This window comes from Empidonax traillii, unplaced genomic scaffold (genome assembly GCF_003031625.1).
Source record: "Empidonax traillii isolate 1590-97213 ecotype Southwest subspecies unplaced genomic scaffold, ASM303162v1 scaffold23:size2178997, whole genome shotgun sequence".
NCBI lineage: Eukaryota > Metazoa > Chordata > Aves > Passeriformes > Tyrannidae > Empidonax > Empidonax traillii.
Window position 1 is genome coordinate 1,701,021 of NW_020955216.1, and position 23,754 is coordinate 1,724,774.

The 23,754-nt window shown below is 57.0% G+C and overlaps 1 protein-coding gene across 2 annotated transcripts; it reads right to left on the minus strand.

Annotated features, from left to right (window-relative positions):
* Positions 1-1,761: 1,761 nt before the first annotated feature.
* On the minus strand, positions 1,762-23,754 carry TANGO6 (transport and golgi organization 6 homolog). 2 transcript variants are annotated; one of them, XM_027903792.1, is made up of 17 exons: positions 23,069-23,754; positions 22,685-22,801; positions 21,762-21,900; positions 20,901-21,025; positions 20,284-20,446; positions 19,681-19,763; positions 17,235-17,347; positions 15,759-15,935; positions 14,201-14,327; positions 13,466-13,645; positions 10,469-10,603; positions 8,487-8,996; positions 8,234-8,291; positions 5,949-6,101; positions 3,853-4,004; positions 2,762-2,875; positions 1,762-2,092 (listed from the first exon to the last, which is right to left on the minus strand). In XM_027903792.1, exons 1-17 carry the CDS (start codon positions 23,723-23,725, stop codon positions 1,916-1,918), a joined length of 3,180 nt encoding a protein of 1,059 aa, XP_027759593.1. In that variant the 5' UTR covers positions 23,726-23,754; the 3' UTR covers positions 1,762-1,915. The 2 variants fall into 2 exon arrangements, with proteins under 2 accessions (XP_027759593.1, XP_027759600.1); XM_027903799.1 differs by lacking the exon at positions 15,759-15,935.

The following is a 23,754-nucleotide window of genomic DNA, read 5'->3' on the forward strand; positions in this document are numbered from 1 at the left end:
CACAGCTATGAGCCACTCGTGTCACCCTGTCCCTGTGGCCGGTGTGTGCCAGGGCAGAACCAGGGGCATCACGGGGACAGCAGCACCGTGTGCCCGTGCTGGGCTTATGGCAAGGGACATCCAGCTCCGGGAGAAGCCATTCTGAGTCCAGAGGAACTGCAGCCTTGGCTCTGGGCTTAAATCCAGCACTTTCGGGTTCCTCACCCCAATACGGGCCGTTGCATCCTGCTGTGCTGGGAGCCGGGTGCGAGGTGACACCAGGACTAGACCCGGAGCCTCCGGGTGAGGAGGAGGGGGAAAGGGAATCCTTCCAGGGGGAGCACCCTGGGCAGGCAGGTCCCCCTCGACTGACACCCCCAGCACCGAGGCGATGGAGGCTGGGAGCTTCCCAAGTGCCTGGAGCGGGTGGCAAGGAGCTGGTGATCCCATGGATGGGACAGGGGTATGCTGGGACTCTAGGCACCACAGGCAGGGCTCCCACAGCGCAGCAGTGGAGTGCGGGGCTGCAAAGCCTGGCATGGTGGGGTCAGACTGGCATGGCCTGTGCCACTGCCGTGGTACTGCCAGGGTCCCTGCGGCTACAGGTGCCCAACTGCAGGGAGGGGGGACATAGGACAGGGGCAGCCTGTACCCACATCACAGCCCTCCTTGTGCCCTCACAAGGGAATCCTCACTTTTTGGTGTGCCTGTGGCTGTCCAAGGTGGGAATCAAACTACCTCCATCCCCAGCACAGCCCCTGCTTTGCTCCCAGCCGGACACATCCTTGCTCCCAGAGGCAAGACAGCCAGACATCTTATTCCCAGAGGCAGGAGATGTCCTTGTTGCCAGAGGCATGATGGTCTGACAGTGTCCAGCCAGTGGCATCAAAAGATTTTTCATTCCAAATTCATCCTCCACCACTCGTATCAGTCCCTGGCACAGCTGGTACAGCAGTACCCCGGTTTGTGGTTTGTGCCTGAGGTCCAACACGGCACTGTGAGTGAGGAGGAGCACTCAGCCACCGCTGCTCTCTCCAGTGAGGACACTGCGCTCCTGCTGCCACTCAGGGCATCGCAAGGCACTGCACGGGGTGGTGACACAGCTCAGGGCTCCTAACCTGGTAGGGAAGGGGTGTGCCAGCTCCCCTTCCCCCACTATCTGGGATGGCACAGGCAGCTGGGAAATGGGCACCTGGGGTTGTATGTGGAGGGGCTGGGGGCTGCATGGTGCCAGGGTGGGGGGGGGAGGGTAAGGGCAACTCCCAGTGCAGGAATTAGGCCTGTGGTGCTGCAGCACCCATGGGCACTGCCCTGGCTGGAGGTGGGGGTGACCCCGACGTTGGGGTGTCCCAAAGCACATGGTGGTGAGCGTTGGTCCCAGACAAGTGCCCACAGCCACAGGGTCCCACAGGCCCTCCTTGGGATGGAGAGAGCTTCTGGTGCCACAGCGGAGGGGCCTATCCTCAGACTCCGCAGTGAAGGAGATCCCAGACCCCCCAGCATCCCCGTGGCGTATGATGCCAAGTGGGGGCCATGGATGCCCACTCAAGGGGTGCAGACAGCAGAGTCCCTCACCTTCCCGACTCCCTTCAGGGTCAGCTGTGGCTGGCTGGCCACAGGGAGCCTGAGGCACTGGCCCTCTGGCTGCTATGCCAGCCCAGGGACTGATGCTGGCCCTGGGGGTGATGCCCATCCTCCCACTGGACCCAGGGCATGGCAACAATGGCACTCAAAAGCTTCACATGACTCCCACAGATGCCACAGACACAGGGCTGAGTATGTCTCTATTTAATCCCACACCTCATCCCAGCAAGGTTCCCCGCCCCATCCGGCACCTGCCGGCAGCATCCCAGGGGCACAGTGAGTCCTTCTCCTCTAGGAGCCATCGTCCCCAATGTCAGAGCAGAAACAGTTAATTTCCACAGACTCAGCCCTGCTATGGCAGCACAATGATCTTCTTCTCCAGCGTCTGCGGGGGGAACAGGACCCTCCTCATGACGGTGTCCAGCTCCTCCAGTGCCAGCTGTGCGTGCAGCACTGCCGCACCGTCGCGCTCGGCCGTCACCACGTGCTTAAGCAGGCGGTACAGGTCCCGCAGCACGTCCTGCAGCACCTGGATATGGCAGGCATGGAAAGTTTAAGCACCCGCTGGTGCCTCACCCGCCCCCGCCCCCTCGGCATGTCCTGGCAGGCGCGGGGCTGCCCCTTCCCCCGGCGCTGCCGGTGCCAGGACACTGCAGCACCACCACCGCCGACCACAGCTCTGGCCTCCCGTGACTCAGTTTCCCCACACACCAGCAGCACATTGTGGTGAACCTCCACCCCAGGGGCACAGGGGGATGCTGAGATCCCAGCTGCGGGGATTCCCATGGGGAACCAGCTGTTTCCTCCATGGGAGTTGAGTCCCAACATGCTTGTTACTGGGAATTGGAGAGGGAGGCCACAGTGGCGGAAAAAACTGGGCATTTCCAAGTCAAATCAGTGATGAATAACTCCCACGGCTCCTGAGAGCTGGCACTACCCATGGCATGGCATGGCCCCACGACACATCCCAGTAGCTCAGAGGGATGCCTCCACGAAGTCCCCGCTTTCCCAGAATCTGCTGAGTGGGCCCTTTGGTGGAGGAGGTCAAAGTTGGGGGTCTCAGTCCCTTGAGACTTTCCCTGGAAGTTGCTTGGAAATGAGCCCTGCAGACCCCATAGGGCAGGGGCCATGCCCAAGGGATGCCCAGGAGCGTGTTGGGGACTGGCCCTGCCACAGGGACAAACGAGGGGGGACCCACCTCGGTGACCTTTTCGCTCAGCCCCCGCAGCAGCAGCACCACCACGTGCACAGCAGCTCTTCGCACCTCGGCGTCGGGGTCTGTCCGGGCTATGGCTGTCACACAGCAGGTGACCTGTGGGGACAGCACAAGGGGGCATCAGCAAGGGCTGCAGGATGTGGGAGATCCTGGTGGAGCAGCTGCTGCTATGCTAAGGACATCCTGAGGATGAGGATGGGACCCCAGTGTCTGGCCTGGCACCCAGCTGGGGGGTCCCACTTCCTGTGGGGCACTGGCTCCAAGCAGCCCTTCCTCCTGCTGGGGCCAGGCAGCACATGGATGCCTCGGGAAGCTGTATAACAAGCTGTATAAAAATCAGGCAGAGCCAAAGGAATCTAATTAAACCCCAGCAGTGACAGCCGGGAGAATTAGCAGAGCTTGTGCCTTCCTGAAATAGCAGTGTGTGGCGCGTTGGCATCGCATCAACCGCCAGGACTCACCGGTGCTGAGTGGGAACCGGGGGAGAAGCCTGAGCACCAAATCCATGTGATCTCTAGCTCAAGGAGCACCAGTGGGGCGAAGCTCTGGCTCCCATGGGGCACAGACCCACCAGCTTGAGGGCTGCTGGATCGCCGAGAGCTGGGCTCACCCCTCCCAGCATCACAGCGCCAGTGGCTCTCCGGGCAGCCATGTCTCACTCAGAGCCTGCAGCCGGGGCGAGGGATGGCTCAGCCATACTGATAACGATAATTATGATAATTATGATAACGGGAGGGTAACTAAGTGTCATTAAGCGGGAGGTGTCTCTGGCAGGCACAACCTGTGCCCCCAGGTCTCCTCTGGCAGCAGCTGCCATGGGTGGAGCAGACACCTAAAAATCAGGGTTAGAACCTCCTGAGTGTTTGCTTCAGGCCCAATGGCTTTTATGCTCCACATATAAGCAATTATCACTGTTATCACTCATGCCCTTTGTGGAAATGTTTCATTTCCATATGGAAATGTTCCATTTCCATGTCCTCAGCAGCTCAACCACACGCTAACGAACCCACTTGTAAACAAGCGAAGACCCCACGCTTCCCAGGCAGGGACCTGGGGAAGGATGGAGCTGGTACCTCCTGGACAATGGATCCTAACTGGAAGCCAAGGTACTGGCAGAGCTCGCCCAGGTTGGAGAGGCTGCTGGCCCGCAGTGCTCCATCAGGGTCCCGGGCACCTCGCAGGAAGGTCCGGATCAGCGGCTCCCGGTGCTGGAACACCATGTCTCCTGCAGGACAGAGCAGAGTGGTGTCTCACTAGCATGGAAAAGCCCACAGCCCCTTCCTGCCGAAGCTTTGGCTCCTTTGGGAGCAGATGGATTGGGCATCCCCCTTGCAGCACTGCAGAACAGCTGGATGTAGCATCTGGAGTGTGGCTTCTGCCCCTTGGCACATGCCCTGTGGGGGCCCTCCAGCATATTCCAGTCCCTCCATTCAAGGTTTCGCAAACACACCACGTGTGAATGGCAAATTCCCACATCTTTCAGACCCAAATTCCCACCCCAATTAGCACACGGAGGCGCCATGGACGTGTGAGCTGCTAATGAGAGATCAGGGCCCATGTCCAGCATCCACAAACACCCTGGGAGTGTGGTCATCCCATGGGAGCTGTGCAGCCGTGTGCCCATGGTGTGGGCACGGCTCCCTGCGAGAAGAGACTCAAGGGGCCAGAAAGGAAGCTCCATCAGGCTATCTGGCCCATGAGCTCAGTGGTTTTCCAGTTCTCCCAAGCTCTGGAAGCTCCTTGGATCCTGGTGTTGTGCAGCTGATGGAGGCAGTGGGATGGATGCCTTGGGATGGATGCCTTGGGATGCCCTTGGATGCAAGGATAGAAATAGTCCCTGCAGGCAATGGAGGGTCCCCATCCCACTGCATGTGGGGGCTCAGGGCTGGCGACTAGCACAGGGTGGGGAAGCTCGGGGCAGTGCTGCGATGCCAAGGACAGAGAGGCTTGCTGCAAATGCATCCTCCTCTTGACTGCATCCCAGGGGTTGGAATTATGGCAGTCTGAGTAGTGCTGGGTGGGATGTATTCCCTTGGAAGCCAACAGCACACCGGCCCTGTGCCAGATGGCTACAGAAGGAGCACAGAGCATTTCCCTTCCTGCTGCAAAATCCCATTCTGGATGGGAAAAGCTGCTCCAGTGGGATGGCAGGCAGGGATGGGGACAGGGATGGGTTGTGAGAGAAGCAGAGCAGAAGATCTTGGCAGAGCAGGACATCTTGAAACTGCACAAAGCAAAGCGATCCTGGAAGCACTGGATAAATCCTCGCTCTCGGATCCTGAAGCTTTGCAACAGAAACAACTTGGTGCAATTTGTTCTATAAATACGCCGGCGAGCCGGGACGCGCCGGAGCTGCTGCCTGCGGCAGCGGCACCATGGGGAGCAGGGAGAGTACAGGGAGGCTGTGCCACCATCCCCATGGCAGCTGCCAAGTGATGTCCAGCGCTGCAGAGGACACACAGACATTAGCCGGGGTCTTCAGGGACTGAGGGGTTCTGCTGCTGATCACTGGAGCCCCCCAGGAGATGGTGGGATGCCCTGCCCCCATCCCCATAGGGGGCCTGGACAGTGGCACAGTCTGGCACCAGAGGGATGGCACAGCTGGCAAAGCTCAGGGATGCCACCATGGCCAGGGGATGTAGCAGATGTCCCAGGGAAGTCACAGCCCCAGGGCTTGGGGGGTCCAGGCTCTGCAGGAGCAACCCCAAACAAGTACACAGTGCTTGGCTGGTGACCAGGGACCCCCATCCAGCTGTCCCAGCAGTGGGACACTGGCTGCCACCCCCCCGGACATAAGGAGCTCCAGCTGCACGCTCCTGCTGGCCTGGCCTCCTCCAGGGAGTCAGATGAGGCATTCTAGGACATGTCCCAACAGCAGCTGATGGAAAGGCCTTATGCAGCTTCTATCCCTCAGCCTTGCGTGTCCAGGCGCTTCCCAGCAGCCTCTGAGCCCGGCACTGCTGGCTGAGGGGATAGTGGGCTGCTGCAGGATCCGCTGTCCCACTCCTGCCATTGGAAAACCCCAGAAAGCCATAATTCGGCTTTCAGACCTTTCTCACCTTCCCACAACAAAAATCCCTCATGTGCTTTCCTCCTGGGATTTGGCAAGGCCGAGAGATGCTGTGGCTGACGGCAGCGGGCACTGCCATGCCCATGGCCATGGACTCACCCAGCGCCCGGGTGATGCGCATCAGCACCTCTCCCAGCTTCATCCTGGTGACAGTGGCCATGGCGTCCTCCGTGCCCTGTGCTGGGCACTCGTACCGTGCCAGCAGGACAGGCAGGATCTGCTCCGGGTACTCACTGGAGAGCAGGGCAACACCTGGGGGGACGAAAAAGCTGGAAAATCAGTAATTTGGCAGTTGGCAGCAGGTGCCCGCTCACTGCTGCTGGTTGATGCCCGTTGACTCAGTGTGGACTCGGTGCACTGGGGGCAGCTGGGCACCACAGGCAATGCTTGGGCACAGGGTCTGGTCACTGCTCCCAGCTCCCAGCCATTGGCACATGGTTCCAGTGCCCTTGTCCCTGCTGGATTCACCTGTCTCAGACTGGGACCTGGTCCCAAGTTCACCCATGATGCCTGATGCATCTCCCCAGGGATGATAAGGGACAATCAGATCTTGGACACAGGACACAGGCTAGGCAATGCCATGGGGCTGCACCAGCTTTGCTGTGCCTGTGGAGATGTGGGCAGAGGGAAGCGCCAGGCAGGGCTCTGGCAGCACTGGGCAACTCTCTGATGGGGAAAGGCGGCTGGTCTCCAGGGAAGAATCGAGCAGCAGAGGCTGCCCTGGCAGTGCCAAGCACTGAGTCACGGTGAGCCCCAGATCCCGACCTCCAGGAGCTTCACCTCCAGCCCTGTTCCCTGGTTATTGGAGGGCGCCTGGTGTGGGTCACCCCTTGCAAGCCCAGGCACATCTGGCAAGGCAGTAACACCTCCTCTGGCACTGTCTTATCCCAGAATCACAGAGTTATTTGGATTGGAAAAGCCCTCTAAGATCATCATGTTCAACTGTTCTCCCACACTGCCAAGGCCACCACTAACCCATGTCCCCAAGTGCCACATCCACATGGCTTTTAAATCCTTTCAGGGACAAGGACTCCACCACTGCCCTGGGCATCCTGTGCCAGGTTCAGAAAGCCCTCTCCATGAAGAAGTTTTACCAGCATCCAATCTAAACTTCCCCTGGTGCAACCTGAGGCTGTTTCCTCTCATCCTTCCCTTGTTCCCTGGGAGCAGAGCCTGACCCCCACCTGGCTCCACCCTCCTGTCAGGGAGTTGGAGAGAGCCAGAAGGTCCCCCATAAGCCTCCTTTTCTCCAGGCTGAGCTCCTCCAGCTCCCACAGCTGCTCCTGGCGCATCAGACCCTTCCACAGCTCTGTTCCATTCTCTGGACACACTCAGCCCCTCAACGCCTGTCTTACGAAGAGGGGCCCAAAATTAACCCCAGGATTACAGGTGTGGCATCCGCCACAGCAGGAATACACTGCTGGAGTCCAGCTCAGGGATACCCAGCAGTGCCACAACACCAGCTCAGCCCCAGTCCCGTCACTCTGGTGGGGAGCAAGTGGGGCTGTGGGGACCCAGATGGAAGAGCCACCAGCCCCATGCTCAGCACGGCTCAGCACAGGTGCTGCTGCCAGGGACCAGGTGAGTCAGTGCCGCAAGGAACCGCATCAGGGTTAATCACTGCCGCGGCCGCGCTGCCAAACGTGGCAGCAGCTGCACCGGCGCGTTAATCACCGGGACGGTTACAGCCTTTGTGTTTCAGCCGCTGGGCAAGGACAGACCCGTCTCTCTCAAGACTGTACAGGCAGTGGGAAGCAAAAGATAAACTCCTTTCCCAACTCCTGCCAAAGGTTGCCAACCCAGTGGCAGAAGTGCTGGCATTGCTGTGGGCTAAGGAAACGGCATCTCCTTCCATGGAACTCAGTTGACTGTGACCAGCCATGTCAGCTGTCACCCAGTGCCACAGGGCTGTGCTGAGGGCACTGGAGCAAGAACCAGCCTGAGGGTTTCCTGGGAAGTGGGAGTGGCCATGGAGATGGACCTGGCAGAGCCCTGAGGGAGCACCAGTGGGTCCCCATGGCCCTGCTCCTCTGCCAACCTCACCTGAACAGACTCCTCAGTGGATGCCAAGCTGTGCCCAGACTGTGCTGGAACTGCAGCCCCAGCTGGTGACAGAGACCTGGCATGGGGATGGTTACCGGTTCCAGGGAGTAACAATAACTGGGAGACAAAGCCTGGAGCTTCAGGAACTTGACACAGAGCCCACACCTGGCTCCAAGCTTGACCAAACAGCACAGAGCCACAGCCTTGGAGGGCAGGAGACACCAAGCCCTCAGCCCAGCCATGGCTTCACTGCTCTTCCTTTCCTCTCGGTGCCCAGAGCCCCCCAGCACAAAACCTTCCCTGACGAAGCACTGGCACTCATCCCAGTGGGTATCACTCACCTTGGATGGCTGAGAGGTAGACAAAGGCGTCCTCATGCTGCACATTCTCCAGGAACACCTGGAAGGAAGAGGAAGTGCCATCAGCAGTGACTTTGGGCCAGGCCGGCAAGGCCAAAGAACAACAAAAATTGGGACCATCTCCAGCCCAACGGCACAGTCAGCACAAGCTCTGCACTGCAGCACATGACAGGGACCACAGCAGGGGACAGGGACGTAGCAGTGGACAGGGATGACCACAGCAGGAGCCCAGTACCTGCAGCAACTTCTCCTGAAGCCGAAGTGCCTCTGGATCCCGCTGGGTGACCAGGCTGGCGAGGTGGCGCAGGGCAGCAGCCCGGGTGGGGGGCTGGGGGTCATAGGCTGACACCAGCAGCTCCTGGAGCCCAGCTGGGGCCGGGCTGTCAGCACACGGGGCTGGAGTGGAACCGGTGGCACTGGGCTCGTGGCCTGCGCTCTGCTCTGTGCTCCTCTCTCCATGAGCCGAGGGGTTGCTGTGTCTGTGCTGTGGCGGGGCCTGGCTGCCCCCTGGGCTGGGAGCTCCACTGGGAATGTCAGCAGGGCTCTGCGCTCCCATCCCAAGCTTCCTCCCCAGCACACTGTCAGCAGCAGCGCCCACCGTGCCGGGGGCACAGGCCCCATGGGTGCAGATGGCAATGCGCAAGTCCGAGGCCAACTCCTGGGTGAGGGGCTCGGGGTAGCTGTGGGACAGCTCCTCCAGCAGCGGCACCAGCCGCTTCAGCACGGAGAAGTCGCTGGATTGGAGCTGTGGAGGGAGAAAAGCAGCACTGGCACCACCATAGTGGGAATCCATCCACTCCCTGGGATGCTCCAGGTAGGGCAGGAGAGCACGGGGATGATGAGCCACAGAGTCTGTTTTGTAGCCCCATGGCCACTCCCATCCCCATTCCAGGCTCTGGGCTTCAGGCACCACAAGCTCCTCTCAACAGCAATGCCCATGGCCCAGCACCTATCCCATCTCCAGCATCTCCAGCAGGAGCCATGGGAGAAGGTGGGAAGGGCATGAGGCTAGAGGACAGCAATGTCTGTGCATGGAGGCCAAAACAGGGACATCCCTCCCACCATCTTCCCAGCACCGTGTCAGGCTTGCTGTCAGTCCTGCCTGGAAGGACACTCCTGGCACGGCAGCTGCAACCTGTTCTGAGCAGGAGAAGCTCCTACCCTAACCTGGATTTAACTGCTAAATTCTGGGTTGTGAGGCCTGAAAAGGGGTGCTTCAGCTTGAGTGGAGAGTTTGGATGATTGCGTAAAACCCATTGGCTGCTGAAACCCAAACAGCTCTGCAGCTGCTTCCAAAACCTTTCACATTCCATTTCCCAAGTTACGTCGCTCCCATTAATGCCAGAATGGGAGCAGGAGCTCGCCTGGGAGGGGCCCATTGCAGCCACAAGACTCTGGCTTTAACTTCTCTCCAAATAAAGTTCTTTTCCCAATGTTGGAAATTTAGCAATAAGACACAATAAATAAATGGAAAAATCATTAACAGCTAGATCTTCCTTTGGGCAAATCAGGGGATGAAGCAACTCTAGTAGCTCAGTGATGGCAGCACATTAATTGTTGGCCATCACTCCCATGGCAGCTCTCTCTCTCTCTCTCTCAGTATAATGTGGTAATTGGATAATGTAAATAATAATATAAATATGTAAAAAATGTAAATATAAATATACAGAGGACTTTCAAGACGGGTACAGCCCACATGGGACATTTGTTGCACTCCGCAGCTGGAGCCTGTGGTGTGTAGGGATGCAGGGGATGCAGTGTTGGTATTTAAAGATGCTGCACATGGTTGCACTGCTCTGTTAGCACTTTCTTAGAAGAAAACTTTGGATTATAAATTAATATATTCATTTATAATATATATTATTATAACATATATTATAGTGTATATAATTTATACTATATATATAATTTATACTATATATTAATGTAATATACATATATAAATCAATGAAATTAATTTCAAGGATGTCCTGCTGGGATTGAACCCTTGGCCAGTGCCTCCCGACTGCTCCAAGGAAAAAAATATTATATGTAAGTTATACACACACATACACACATATATACATATACACACACACACACACACACACATATACAGGCTGGGACTGAGCAGGGACCCCAAATCAAGGCACCCAGCTCCCCTGCCGCAGCCCCCCTGGGCTGGGAATGGCAGTGCCCGCACTCCCCGTCCCTGAGCCCCCCAGCTTTGCCCCTCACCTGGACAGCCCCTCCAAGCAGGGCGGCCACGAGCCCCATGGCCATGGCGAGGGTCTGTGCCTCGGCCGCAGCACCAGGGCCCTGCGCTGGGCTGACACAGGCCCGCTGCAGCACGGCTGCCACGAACTCCTGCACCTGCCAGGGGAACAGCAGTCAGAAGGGGGGATCCCTGGGGTGCCCCCACCTCCTCTTTAATCCTCCTGGTCTCTGCATCCACTTGAATTTTCCAAGCCTACGCCGTTCTCTAACACAAGTCCATACAAACTCAAGAAGGGTTTGGTCAATGCTCTCAGGCACATGGTGAGATTGTGGGGATGTCCTGTGCAGGGCCAGGAATGGGACTCAATGACCCTTGTGGGTCCCTTCCAACTCGGGATATTCTGTGGAACTATTTCCACTTCACTGCTGTTGCCACCCCCCTGACCTTCCCTCTCAGACCAGCCCAGTTGCCTTCCTACTATCTCCCCTTGCCATCCCACCTGTGCAGGTGAGGGGACTCAGCAGTGTTGGGAGCCTTGGAGAGCTGGGGGATGGATGGGGATGCACTGGGGATGCAGGAGGGAGTCAGGGCTCCCAAGGTGGCTATGGGGTGCTGGAGCTCCTGAGCTGCACCCACCCCTCCAGCAGCAGCACAGATGGGCTCCCTGGGATCAGTCCCCAGCCCCATGACAGGCTGTGTGAACCCATGGGTGAGGATTTTGGGAGCAGGGATGGAGAGCGGCTGAGCCACACAGCCCAGTCCCCCAGTGGCTGCAGCTGCCAGGCTCTGGCGTGAGCTTGGCAAAGTCACACCCACAACAGCCCCAGGAAAACGTGATGGTTGAACTGGTAGGGGTTTCTCAGCATCAGAAGCCAACAAGGCTTCAGGAGCAGGGGGAACCCAGCTCCATCTCTGTCTCCTGCTCAGCTTCACCATGAGATAGGAGCTGGGAAGGCAACTGGGATGGTCTGAGAGAGAAGGCCAGGGTAGTAGCAACAAGGGTCTGTATGGAATTGGGCTAATGAAAAGCTTGGGAAATTCCAGAGCCCAGGAGCTCCAGTCCCAGCCCCACAGCTCCCCGTTGCCAACCCCCCTTACTCCCACACAGCTATTTCCCGTGTTCTCTTATTTTTTAATTTTTCCCACAATATTTTTATTCCATAAGCCTATAACAATCCTGCCTGGCTGGCATCAGCTTTCTCCTTGGCATCAACACTTTTGATCCCACGGGCTTTCTGCCTTCCTAACAGACCTTGAAATTAGGGAGTTGATGTTCTCCGTGCCTTATTTTCTCCACACCATGGCTTGGGACAAGCCTGGGAAGGGTTGGATCAAGGTCATTCCAACTTAGCAGGTGTGTTGCAAAAGAACTATTGTGCTCCTATTTTGGAAAACTAAGCAGGAGGGCAACAAGGTCCTATTGCACCAAATCCCAAACTTCCAGCCCCCAGCACACAGGCACTGTGTTTCCTCCTCAGTTGCCAGCTCCTTGAGCACATCCCTTAAGGAAGCAAGCTGTGGAGAAAGGCTTTGGAAAAGGCTGCAAAAAAGGCTCAGGTACCTGCTGGGACAATTATGCCAGAGCAGAAATTTCATCAAACAGCAAGAAAGTAAAACAAGTTGGAATATCTGCTCTTACAACACAGTGAACACAAGCTGAAGGAGCTGAAATTACATTTAACGTAAAGAAAAGGAACATTGTGAATAAATAACCTGTAGATGGTTGCTGAAAAAAAAAAGTAAAAAAAAGTAAAAAAAAATACTCTAGAAGGAAAAAAAACACACTTTAATGTGGGAGAGGAAAAACCTTGAGAAATAAACCCCTGGGGCACAGTTGTGTCTCAGGTAGGAGGAAAGAATCCTTGGTGCAGAAAGGAAATCAAGTTGACCTTGGTTATGTGGAAAAACATGTAAATAAATGTGCAGCTGAGGGGGGCCACAGCAGCTGCTGTTCCTGGGCTCCAGCTTTGGAAAGGTGGATCCCACTTGTTCCCACCCCATTAGGGCCCCCCAAACGCCCCAAGGAAATTGCTCAAAGGCTGCACTGCCACTGCCTGTCCCTGTCCCTATCTCAGCCCAGGGGCCTCCCTGAAACACAACCCCAGGCAGGAGGATAATGGATTTTTTGTCTGGATTTCTTTGGTGGTGGGTTTTTATACCAGACTCTTGGCTGGGCCCTGAAACCTGGCAAAACCCTTCCCTGTTTCCCACCCCAACTCTCCAGCCCCGTAGGTGGGTGTGATGGGGAGGCAGGTGGGGACAAAGCAGTGCTGCCTGTGTCCCCCCCAGCACTGCGGAACACACAAAGGATCCTTTGTCCCAGAAGGAAATGAGAGGGAACCTGCCTCGGCAGTGACCGCCTCTGCCCAGGGCAGGCACGGAGAGCTGGCACAGCTGGGGCACTGGGGTAAAAAACAGCAATAAAGAACAGGATGTGGAAACTTAAAGACTGATCCGCAGGGGAATGCCATGCTGCCCTCAGTGTCCACCTGCAATCCTGACTGGAACAGTGTGGAACAGCCGACTCTGTCTAGCATGTGGTTGGGGCAGATGTGCCATGTTTTAACCATCTCTTTTGGGACCGTGGTCAAGAAGCCCCAGTGGCTTTTGAAATTACAAAATTAAATCAATTTTGCACTGCCCATTCATGGATGTAGGAATATAGTTAGACCAAACAAGTTGCTCCAAGCCCCAACCAACCTGTCCCAGAACATTTCTACAGATGAGGCACAGCTTCTCCGGACAACCTGTGCCAGGGCCTCACCATCCTCACAGCCAAGAATTCCTTCCCAATATCCCACCTAACCCTGCCCTCTGGAAGCCATTCCCCTGTGTTCCGTCACTCCAGTCCGTTGTCCAAAGTATCTCTCCAGCTCTTTTGGAGCTCCTTTAGGCACTGGAAATGGTTCCAAGGTGATCCCAGACACTTCTCTTCCCCATGTTGAACAATCCTAACTTGCTCAGCCTTTCCTCCTGGAAATGTTCAGCCAATCCCCCTGGGCTTTGCCATGACCAACCTGCACAATGTCAGTGAACACGGTGTCCGAGACACTCTCGCACAGCGCAGCCACAAGCTGCAGGACAAGCAGCTTCCTCTCCTGCCTGGTCTGTTCCTGCTCCAGCTCCAGCAAACTCCCTCCAGGCTCCACAGCCAGGTTTGGAGCCGCCTCGTCCTCTGCAGCCACCTGAGCCAGCTCCTGCCAGGAAGGAAGCACAGGGTACAGAGATGCAGTGGTTAAACACTGGTAACCAGTGCCAGGAATGCCCATTGACTCCTCACACCACCAGACTTTCCAGCTGAAGGCCCTTGAGAGCTGCCACAGCTCCTGGGAGTCCCATCTCTATCCCCTCGTGTGACTATGCGCTGGGAGGGGAGCACAAAAAGCCCAGCCCAGCCCAGCCCAGCCCAGGCCAGGAGGGAACTGCAGAGGCTCCAAGCAGGATGAAAGGAAGCAGGTGCTGGGGCCCCTCCATTAAAGCCAAGGAAGCAACAGGGATTATTCCCAGCTTCCAACACACCATTAAACTTAAGATATGCTCATGTTGTTAAAAAAGCCCAAGGGGGATAAGGGTTAACCCCTTCAGGGACAGGACTGCTCCCTCTCCTCAGCTCTCCCACCCAGCACGCAGGGCTGCTCCAGCACGTGCTGTATCCTGGGACACGCAGGGGGATGATTCCTTTATTTTGCCTTCTGTTTGACCCAAGGAACTCATTCCTGCAGGTGTGCAGGAATGGACAGGCCTGCCCTCACCTTCAAGCAGTGGATGAAGAAGTCTCCGGCCAGCCCACTCTTCTGGCAGTGGGACAGGAGCTCGACCAAGCTCTGCACATGGCACTGCTCTGAGGAGATCTTCTGGTACAGGGCCTCATCTTCATCGCTGGAACGGGTCACTGGGTCACTTACACAAACACATTCAGACCCCCTTGACTCCCCAACTCCAGGGCAAGGTGAAATCCCAGTCTGCCTTTTCCTGGAAGCCTTCTTTCCCAGCGTTTTCCAGCAGAGCCTGGAGGCAGCTGAGCCAAACATCACCCAGGTCATTTGCGATCACTTGCTCCCTTTATTATCAAACCTACACTCAATGACAGAAATCATGAGCTCAAATCCAGCCATCCCCTAAATAACAGGATTAGTGCTGGCTAAATCACGTAGTAGTCAGAGCCATAGATACAGGGACATGAACATGGGCAGAGCCAGGGTCATTATGCAGTAAGTTTAAAGTATTCCCAGTTTAGCCAGGGCGGAGTTGCTTCTAACTGTGGCCTTCCAGTACCTAAAGAGAGTTTATAAAAAAGCAGGGGAAGGACTTTGGACAAGGGCCTGGAGTGACAGGACAAGGAAGGATGGCTTCCCATTGCTAGAGGACAGGGTTAGATGGCATACTGGGAAGAAATTCTTCCCTGTGAGGGTGGAGAGGTCCTGGCACAGGTTGCCCAGAGAAACCCTGGCTGCCCCATCCCTGGGAGTGTCCAAGGCCGGGCTGAATGGGGCTTGGGAGCAACCTGGTATAATGGAAGGTCTGGGGGATGGAATGAGACAAACTTTAAGATCCGTTCCCACACAAACCAGTCTGTGATTCTAACTCAGATCAGGAACAGACCGAAACAAAAGCTGAACAAAGCACATTTGTGGGGATTTTACTGCCAGGTGCTCCCAGCTCCCAGCACACCCACCTCACGGACACCCCTGGACACAGCCATGTCTCTGCCTAGCCCACGGCACTGCCCTGGGCCCTCCTCGCCAAACCTCCCACTGTTGGACATCCCGGTCTGCATGGCTGGAGGCTAATGGCTGCAGTTTATTCCCAGCATGGCCATGCTCTGCCTCTACTTAGAGACCATCTGCGCACACCAGAGGAGCTCAGTCACTGCTCCGTCACGCTGGCATTGCCACAGTCCTTGCTGTGACAGTGCCACCTGTGCCCGAGGGACTCCACTCACTGTGCCACGAGACAGGCTCAGGATGGACAGTGAAAGTTGAATTTGCAGGTTGTTGGGGCTGAAAAAGCACATCCCATTCCCAGACAGCCCTCAGGCAGGGCTTGGAGTCCAGAAAAGCAGACAGGGAGTGCACACCAACACTGAGGTGGAGCATGATGCTTTTTGGGGCTGGAAGTCAGAGCTGTGTGTGGCATCCAGGAAACCTGGAGTCTGCACGTGCTGTGAGAAAGCATCACTGGCCTGAGCTTGAGGGGATGAGACCATGGTGGGGTGGTCCTGGCAGACCACCACTCACCCAGGCTCTCTGCCAGGCTTCTGGAAAGTCCTGGGTGCTGAGTGACCCTGGGGACTGTGCCCACAGCACTCACCTGATGGTGTCCTCCACTGTGATGGCAGCGCCGCCCTCACTGCCTGCACAGACCCAGCACCGTGGGTGGAGGGCGGGCACGGTGCTGCCCAGCCCGGCCAGGCCTTCCAGCACAGCCAGCGACCGCTCCCGCTCTGCCTTCTCCAGGAACCACAGCAGGATCTCCTGGCACGGGGAGCTGGCAGGGAGAGAGGAGGCACTGGTGACATTGTTCTGCCCGCTGCTCCCCTCCCTGTGACACACATTTTGGGATGATGGATGTGACTGGAGCACTCCACAGAGGCCATGGGCTCTCCTTGGGATGCTCTGGCTCCTGGTTCCAGCAGCTGAAGGCATTTGTGACAGTTTCTAAGAGGACCAGCAGCACATCCTGCCCTCTGGCATTCCCAGATGGAAGGATTTGTGTCCCTCCAGACTTGAATCCAGTGAGGAAGGGAGCACTGTGAACATCCCTGGCATGCCATCCCTGTGCCTCATGCCAAGGTGAGAGGGGCTGGTGGCAGTGCCAAGGGAGAGCAGGAAGGAGATGGGAGCACTGTGAGGTTGCGTGGGAGCCCTGCCAAGGAAAGATGCAGGTTAATGAGGTGGAGCGGCTGCGCCGTGCTGTGCCAGGGGTCTGGAAAGCCGAACACTTCCAGGCAGTTGCAGGTTTGGTTATCCCTGCCAAATTCCTTAGCAAAGGGAGCAGCGACTGATGGGCCAGCAGCGTGAGCTTGGCAAGGCACTCACTGCTCTTTGAAGTGATTAACGATGTCTTTAATAGCAGCAGAGGCCGTGTCTACACACACCTTTTAGGGAAAGCCTGTACACGCCAGGATCACCAGGGAACAGCGTAACCCCATCAGGAATGCTTTCATCAGGTTGGTCCAAACTCCCAATAGCCCAGAAAAAGCCTGGGGGGAGCAAGGAAAGAGGACAGCCAGCGCCTGGTCACCGCTGTCCCTGCCACCATGACTAGCACACATGGTGGTTCCCACTGTGCATTGCGGGGAACTGGGCATGGCATGAGGTACAGCTGCCAGGAGGCAGGTCCTGCTTGGATCACAGGAGAGTGATGCCAGACATGAGGAGAATGATCCTGTATTTCCAAGAGCCAGCGCCTGAGCTGTTTTATCCTGTTTTTATCCTGTTTGTAGATCACTCTGACAGCCAGTCAGGTCCCAGCATCACCACCTCCATCCATGGACAACCACAATCCCTGCTCTAGGCAGAGCCAACCTGTGCTCCCAAGGGCACGTTTGTCTCTACGTGGAACATTATGGCCTCAGGGAAGACAAAAACTGAAGTGAGAACTGCTTCCTTGGGCACAGGGCTGCCAGTAAGGTCATGTACTCTGCCTGTGGTTCCTGCCTGATTGGAATGAGAGCTCCTCAGGATGAGAACACGGATCTCTGCTCCTGGCTGTGCCCACAGAGTGCCCATTGGAAGCGGGCAAAGCCCAGAAGAGCCAAGCAGAGCCAAGCACAATCCTTCTTACCGTAAGTATGACACATTCTGCTTGGCGAAGGAATAGAGGGAAAAAACCACTCCCAGGACTGACTGTAAGGATCCCAGCATCAGGCTCGAGCTGTCATTCCCAACCACATACACCTATAGAGAGAAGGGCACAGGAAGGGGAGTCAAACACCTGCGTGGAACAGAGGGGAGGATGGGAACACGTCTGTGCGCAGAGCGGCTGCTGGGGAGGATGGAGGGTTCTCAGCCTCTTCCTTCAGTTTGGAGTCTGTTTTCCCTGATTATGCCATATTCCCTATCAAAACCTGGCTTCAGCACCATTTTTCTCCAAGCATTTCCTTAACCACAGCAGGTTCCAAGCTACAGGAAGGCTGGAGCCAGATATTCGGGAAGTCTACTGCTTAGGGGTAAGATCCTGCCTTCCCCAGAGATGCAACAAGCACCTTTGAATGAGAAAATCTCTATGGAATTACAGCAAATCTCAAACACAGAGATCAGCAGGGCAGCTGGGCTGATGGATGTTGAGCTGAGATAACAAGCTGCCAGGGCTCTAGGGGTGTTCCAGGGTCTCTGGGCATGTTGTAGGGGCTCTTGAGGGGTTGCAGGGGCTCTGTGGATGTTGTAGGGACTCTTAGGGGGCTGAAGGGGTGCTGGGGGAGCTGCGGAGCCCTGCTTCTCCCCTCCACCTCAACCGGCAGCCTCCCAAATCACTGTCATGAACCCAGCACACCCTTCTCAGGCTCACTGTACACAAGTCCCACCTTGCTGCCCAGAGAGCACAGGAAAAACACTTACAGAAGCCTCATGGCATTCACAGAAGCCTCATGTAATTGTGCTTCCTTTTATATCCTTTTAAAGGAATTATCCAAAACTAAAAGCCAGGTAGGACACTTTTAGTCAGAGCCATAAGCTGGGAAAATTTGGTCTAGAAAGTGGTTAAATACCAAACCCTGTCAGCTGAACTCAGGGTTTACTCAGTGTTTTGGTTCTCAGGTCCTGGTTTTGGCAGGTTTTATCTCCCTCCACAGCTTTTACCTTAAAAAAAGGGGATGGGCAGGGTAACAAAGTTTTCCAAGGGACTTCCAGCCATATCATGTGGTCAATTACCTGTTCAGAAGGTGCTGTCCCTCCACAGCAGAGTCCCCACTCCTCTGACCTCCCACTCCCCACACCTCTGATCGCCCGTTCCCCACATTTCCAACCTCTCACTCCCCACACCTCCAACTTCCTGCTTCGCACACCTCTGACCTGCTCCCCACACCTCCAACCTCCTCCCAACACCTTTGACCTCCTGTTGCCCACACCTCTGACCTCCCACACCCCACACCCCAACCTCTGACCTTCCTTCACAATCCCCAGTTCCAGGGCTGGAAGTGCCCTGGGGACAGACCTGCCTGAGTCAGTGTGACAGCCCAGGTAGGAGGGAGATGGCCCTGATAACACCTTGCTCTGCTCCACTGATGCAAACAGACCTGTTTCCCGGTGCTAATCCCCACGGAGCCATTCCTCCTCCCCAGACCCTTGTGTACACAAAGCCTCCCTAATGAAGCCCCAAGGATGGTTTCCCACTCAGCATCAAATGACACTAACTAGACAAGAACCTTCCCCCAGATCCAGGGTCCCCTCACTAATCTGGCTGCTGTCAGGCCTCCAGCACTCAGCCATTAAGGAGGGACCCACCCCAACCCCCCCCCCCCCCCCCCCCCCCCCCCGGGGGGGGGGGCCCCCCCCCCCCCCCCCCCCCCCCCCCAGCACAGCACTGGGAGGGAGCAGCCCTCCAGACCAGTCTCTGCCTGCCAGCCAGTTACAACAGATCATTACTGGGAAAACAGACAACAATTCCAGCATTTAAGAGCTTAGCATGCCTCAGGGCATGCCAAGAACCAAGTCACCAGGTTCTGAAATTTGAATTCCGGGGTTGGAGATGTCCTTCTGAGTTGGAACATGCAGCAGGAAGCTGCTGTCAGGGCAGGCAGGGGAGCCTGCAGCATGGCAATGGGGATACTGGTGGGAATGGTAGGACATGCAGCTATGAAGGAAGGTGTCAGAGGAAAAGCCTCCACAAAAAACCCTGATCCTTCATAGGGAACACAAGGATGGATCCCATCTCTCCCCCAAACATGAAAACCAAGATCTGTGCTCCAGTGAGAATTTAAAGCCGCTTCCAGTGCCTAAAGAGGCTCCAAGAGAGTTGGAGAAGGAATTCAGACAAGGGCCCAGGAGTGAGAGGACAAGGGGGAATGGCTTCTCCCTGCCACAAGGCAGGGTTAGATGGGATATTGGGAAGGAATTCTTCCCTGTGATGGTGGTAAGGTCCTGGAACAGCCCATGTGCAGGCCATGGCACTCCTGAAGATAAGGATGAGGTGAGTTTGTGCATGGCAGGAGATGTTGCATCTGTCTGAACTGCTCACTACGTCTCAAATCAGCTCTTTCTTAGAGTTTTCTCCCACAAATCAGACATGGTACCTTGAGCACATCTTCCACGCAGCAACCCAGCTCTGCCTCTGGCACCAGCATGGTCCCTGCTGCCAAATCCTCCACTGCCAGCTCTGGAAGCAAAGGGCAGAGACATCAGCACCCTAAAGCACCCCACGGCCCCCCCGCAGCAGAGCAGCCCTGCCATACGCTGCACCCAAAAACACTTCCACAGCTCCCTTCCCTCCCCTCCCCTTACCATGGGAACAGAGGAGCCCTCGTTAGCTGTCCTAATTGTGCTGCAGTGCTGTAAACCCCCAAGGACACATGGAAATCAAGGCAGACCACAATTCCATGATGAATGATTCCCTGGAGAGCTGCTGGTTGGGTTGGGAACCTATGGCTTCCATCCGGAAGCCCAAACCAAGGGCGTCAGACTGGGAAAGCTTCCCAAGGAGCCCATGGCAGGAGCCACAACATTTGGCTCCCACGCTGGAGTAATTTGGCTCAAGTGGTAGTAAATATGGTGTAACTACACGGACAAACATGGCCAGCACAAAGAGCTGGGCTCGCATGGTCTGCAGCCCGAAGAAATTCAGATGGAATGACAAAAATCAGCGAGGAAAGAAACCAGATTGTTCCCGGATGTGGCACCTGCTGCCTCAGAGCACCGCAGGAGAGGGGACAGCAGGGGCCGGAGCAGGTGCCTCTCTGCCAGCTGTGGGTGCTCCCTGGCCATGGTGAGCACCGTGGTGGTGGCCACACGCTGGAACTGCCGTGCTGCCACTTTGTCCTGGATGTGCAGCAAGTCCAGAATCTGCAAGGAAAGTGACAAAGGAACGAGGATCAGCATGCCCTCAGAGGGGGCAGCATGGCCCCTGGCAGCAAACAAGGACCTGTCCAATGTGCTCCTTTGCTGGTCACCTGACACATTCCAAGCATGGAAGAGCCAGTGTCCTTCCCACGCACACAGAATGCCCTTCTGGGCTCAAACCAAGATCCTGCACCACTCTCGGAGGCAAAGGCTGGAAACAAGAGCTCCACACAGAGCTCTGTGTAGTGCAATGTCAAGCAGCTCATACAATCAACATCATCCAGCATTTCAATAAAACATGGAAAATTTAAGAGTGAAAACGTGTCCCATGGCCAGTAAAACATCTCCACGTTGTTCTGGCTCAAGACAGGCCACGCTCGAGCAGAAGGGGCAGTCCCAACACCCTCCAAGATGGAATTGGCTCTGCATGCCCAGGCAGAGGGGATGAGGGACTTACCTGGGGGCACACCTGTCTGTAGTAGTCCTCAAGGGAGAGGCACTGCTGTGGGCAGGAAGCCAAGATCTTTGCAACCGCGTCACATTTCCTCCAGTCCAGAGCTGCTGCTTCAGCGCCAGCACCACCTGCAGCAGCAGAAATCCAGGATCAGCTCTGACCGGCAGCCAGCTCTGGCTGAAGCCAGAGTTCCTGGCCAAAAATTGGATTTTGAGCTTTCATTGCTGTCAGTAAACCAACTATCTTTCAGGAGACAACTAAACTTAAAGATAGAAGGGGCAAAATTGCTGTGCAAGAGCTTTGATAATGGAAAACAACTCCTACAGACAGGGGGACAAGCCAAAAGGCGGAGGGAGGTCATGCTTGGATAGTGACATCAGGTTGGTGTTGGCTAGAGGAGGCTTTGGCACTAAAATCTATGGGATTCAGCTTTTGGATAGCAACAGTTTCCCTCCCTGCCAGGACACAGGGAGCAGGGGATCAGTCTCATTGTCCCTGCAGCTCTCACAGCCCAGTGCTCAGCATGGCTCCCACCACACTGGCACTGGGACAGGGCACTCCTTGGGACAGACCACACTCTGGACACACACAAGGTGTGACCCCACAGAGGCATAAACAGGTAAATGGTGTTGGAAGCTTTCAGTGTAGGCCTCAAAAATGACAGTGTATCCCAAATTAGGGCAGTCTGGGAGCTCACCACAGTCAGAGGCAAAAATCTGTGTGTCACCGAGTCATCTTGGCCCAGCAAAAGCTCATTGCCACGTCCGTACTCTGGCAGCCCTGCTCTTCTGGGCCTCTCATGGGATGAACCGTTCCAGACACCTCTGAATCTGTGATCCTGAAGGCCCAAAGCCCCCCACTCACCTCCTGTGCCCTCCAAGACACCCCGAACCACGGCCTGCACCCCGTTGGGCCTCAGCAGCCTCTCGGAGAGCAGGTGCCCACAGAGCCGCCGCAGCCAGGCCGGAGCTGGCCCTGGGCCGGCCCTGGGACATGGAACACTCTGGAAAGGAACACAGGAGCAGGGTAAGGAGTGTATTTGAACACTCCTGTGCAAAACCCATGGATGGGCAAACAGCCTGTGTCCTGCCAGAGGGCATAGGACACAGACAGGCTTTGAACTGCTGCTTCAACCAGTGGCACAAAGCAAATTAGGAATTAATGGTAGGCCAGCTGGAAAGGACTTATAAGGACCATTAAACCAACATGCCTTAACTTTTGGTCAGCCCTCAAGTGCTCAGCATGTTATTCCATCCCTGGAAGTGTTTAAGGCCAGGTGGGACAGGGCTTGGAGCAACCTGGTCCAGTGGAAGGTATCTAGTTGGAATGGGATGAGCTTTAAGGTCCCTTCCAATCCAAACCGTTCCAGGATTCCATGATTCTATTATTATCTCTTAAAGACTTTGCAGAAACAACTCTCAGATTTCCCATCTCCTCCTCCCCACGAGGCTTTGGAATGGCCCCAAACAGCAGCAGGTGCCCTGTGTCATCCCCCGAGCAGGAAGGGGCAGGTTCTGGAGGAGCAGGAGCTCCACTTGGCCGGGCACAGTGCATGTGGGTGTGAAGCCAAGGTGGCACGTGCTGTGATGACAGTCCCTGGGTTCACACCCACCTACACACCTCTGCATAGCAGGGCTGGAATGACACACACCCAGCAGCTTCACCAGCGCTCCGGGACTGGATTTTAAAGTGTAAGAACATTTCCAGGAGAGCAGCACCCTCGGAGTGTGGGAACACAGCAGCACCGTATGTGCTACACACCCTCATGGCCCACAATCACTGGGTACCTGCTTGGGCGGACCTTGCAGGACGAGCAGCTCCTGCACTGCCAGCGGCTGGTAAACACGGTCCAGGATGTCCTGCAGGGCTTCCCGACACCGCGCTCGATCCGCTTCCGAAACACCCTGCAACAAAGCACACCGGGGTGGTGAGGGCACGCACTGGAGTCAGTGGCTGGGCACTAAACCCACGGCAGCGACGGTGCCCTTCAGGCCCTTCTGGAGCTCCACGGCCCCTGTCCCTTCTCTCACATGGGGAACTACGGGCAGGACATGGGATGGAGTGCTGGGCAACGAGCCCGGGACTTGACCCCAGGGAGCAGGCTGGGCCTCGGCTTGGCACCCACGCCAGCCCCGGGAGCGGGGACACGGGGAGGCGAGTGTCGCACGGACCTGGCACAGGGCGGCGGGGCCGTGTCCCAGCACGCAGAGCCCGGCGAGCAGCAGGCGGAGGTGGCTGGCGAGCAGCGGGACGCCCAGAGCGGGCAGCCGGGCCAGCTCGGCCAGGGCGGCGGCGGCAGCGAGGAGGCGGGCCCCGCCGGGGCCGGGTGGGGGCGGCCCGGGGCACGGCCCGAGCCCCGGCGGCAGGTGCGGCAGCAGCCCCAGCCCCACGGCGGCCCGCAGCGCCCGCCGCACCGTCCGTGCCTGCCCCGCGCTCAGCGTGTCGGCGGCGGGCGGCGGCGGAGCCCCGGGGGCTGCGGCGGCGGCAGGAGCGGCGGCGAGCGCGGACAGGCGCTCCTTAAGGCACAGCAGCAGCGCCAGCAGCCCGCAGGCCGCCGCCCAGCCCGGCTCCGCGCCCGCCGCCCCGGCCGCCAGCGCGGGGTTGCGGGACAGCACAGCCGCCCGCAGAGAACGCAGCGAGGCCCAGCCCGCCGCCCGCGACAGCCGCTCCTCCAGCGCCACCGCGTTCTTGCGCAGCGTCTCTGGGCACAGGGCGGGCTCCTGGGCGGGCTCGGCAGCGCTGTCCCGGTCACCGTGCGGCCGCAGCAGCAGCTCCAGCGCCTCCACTACACGCCCCGGTTCCAGCTCCGGGTCTGCGCCGCCGGCCATGTTGAGGCCGCTGTCAGAGAGCGCCGCCA

Coding starts and splice junctions, on each gene's coding strand:
- TANGO6 (XM_027903792.1), bottom strand. CDS start 23,725: ATGGCCGGCGGCGCAGACCCGGAGCTGGAACCGGGGCGTGTAGTGGAG. Junction 21,901..22,684: donor TGCAAGGTCCGCCCAAGCAG/GTACCCAGTGAT, acceptor GTTCCTTTCCAG/AGTGTTCCATGTCCCAGGGC. Junction 2,876..3,852: donor TAGGATCCATTGTCCAGGAG/GTACCAGCTCCA, acceptor CTGTCCCCACAG/GTCACCTGCTGTGTGACAGC.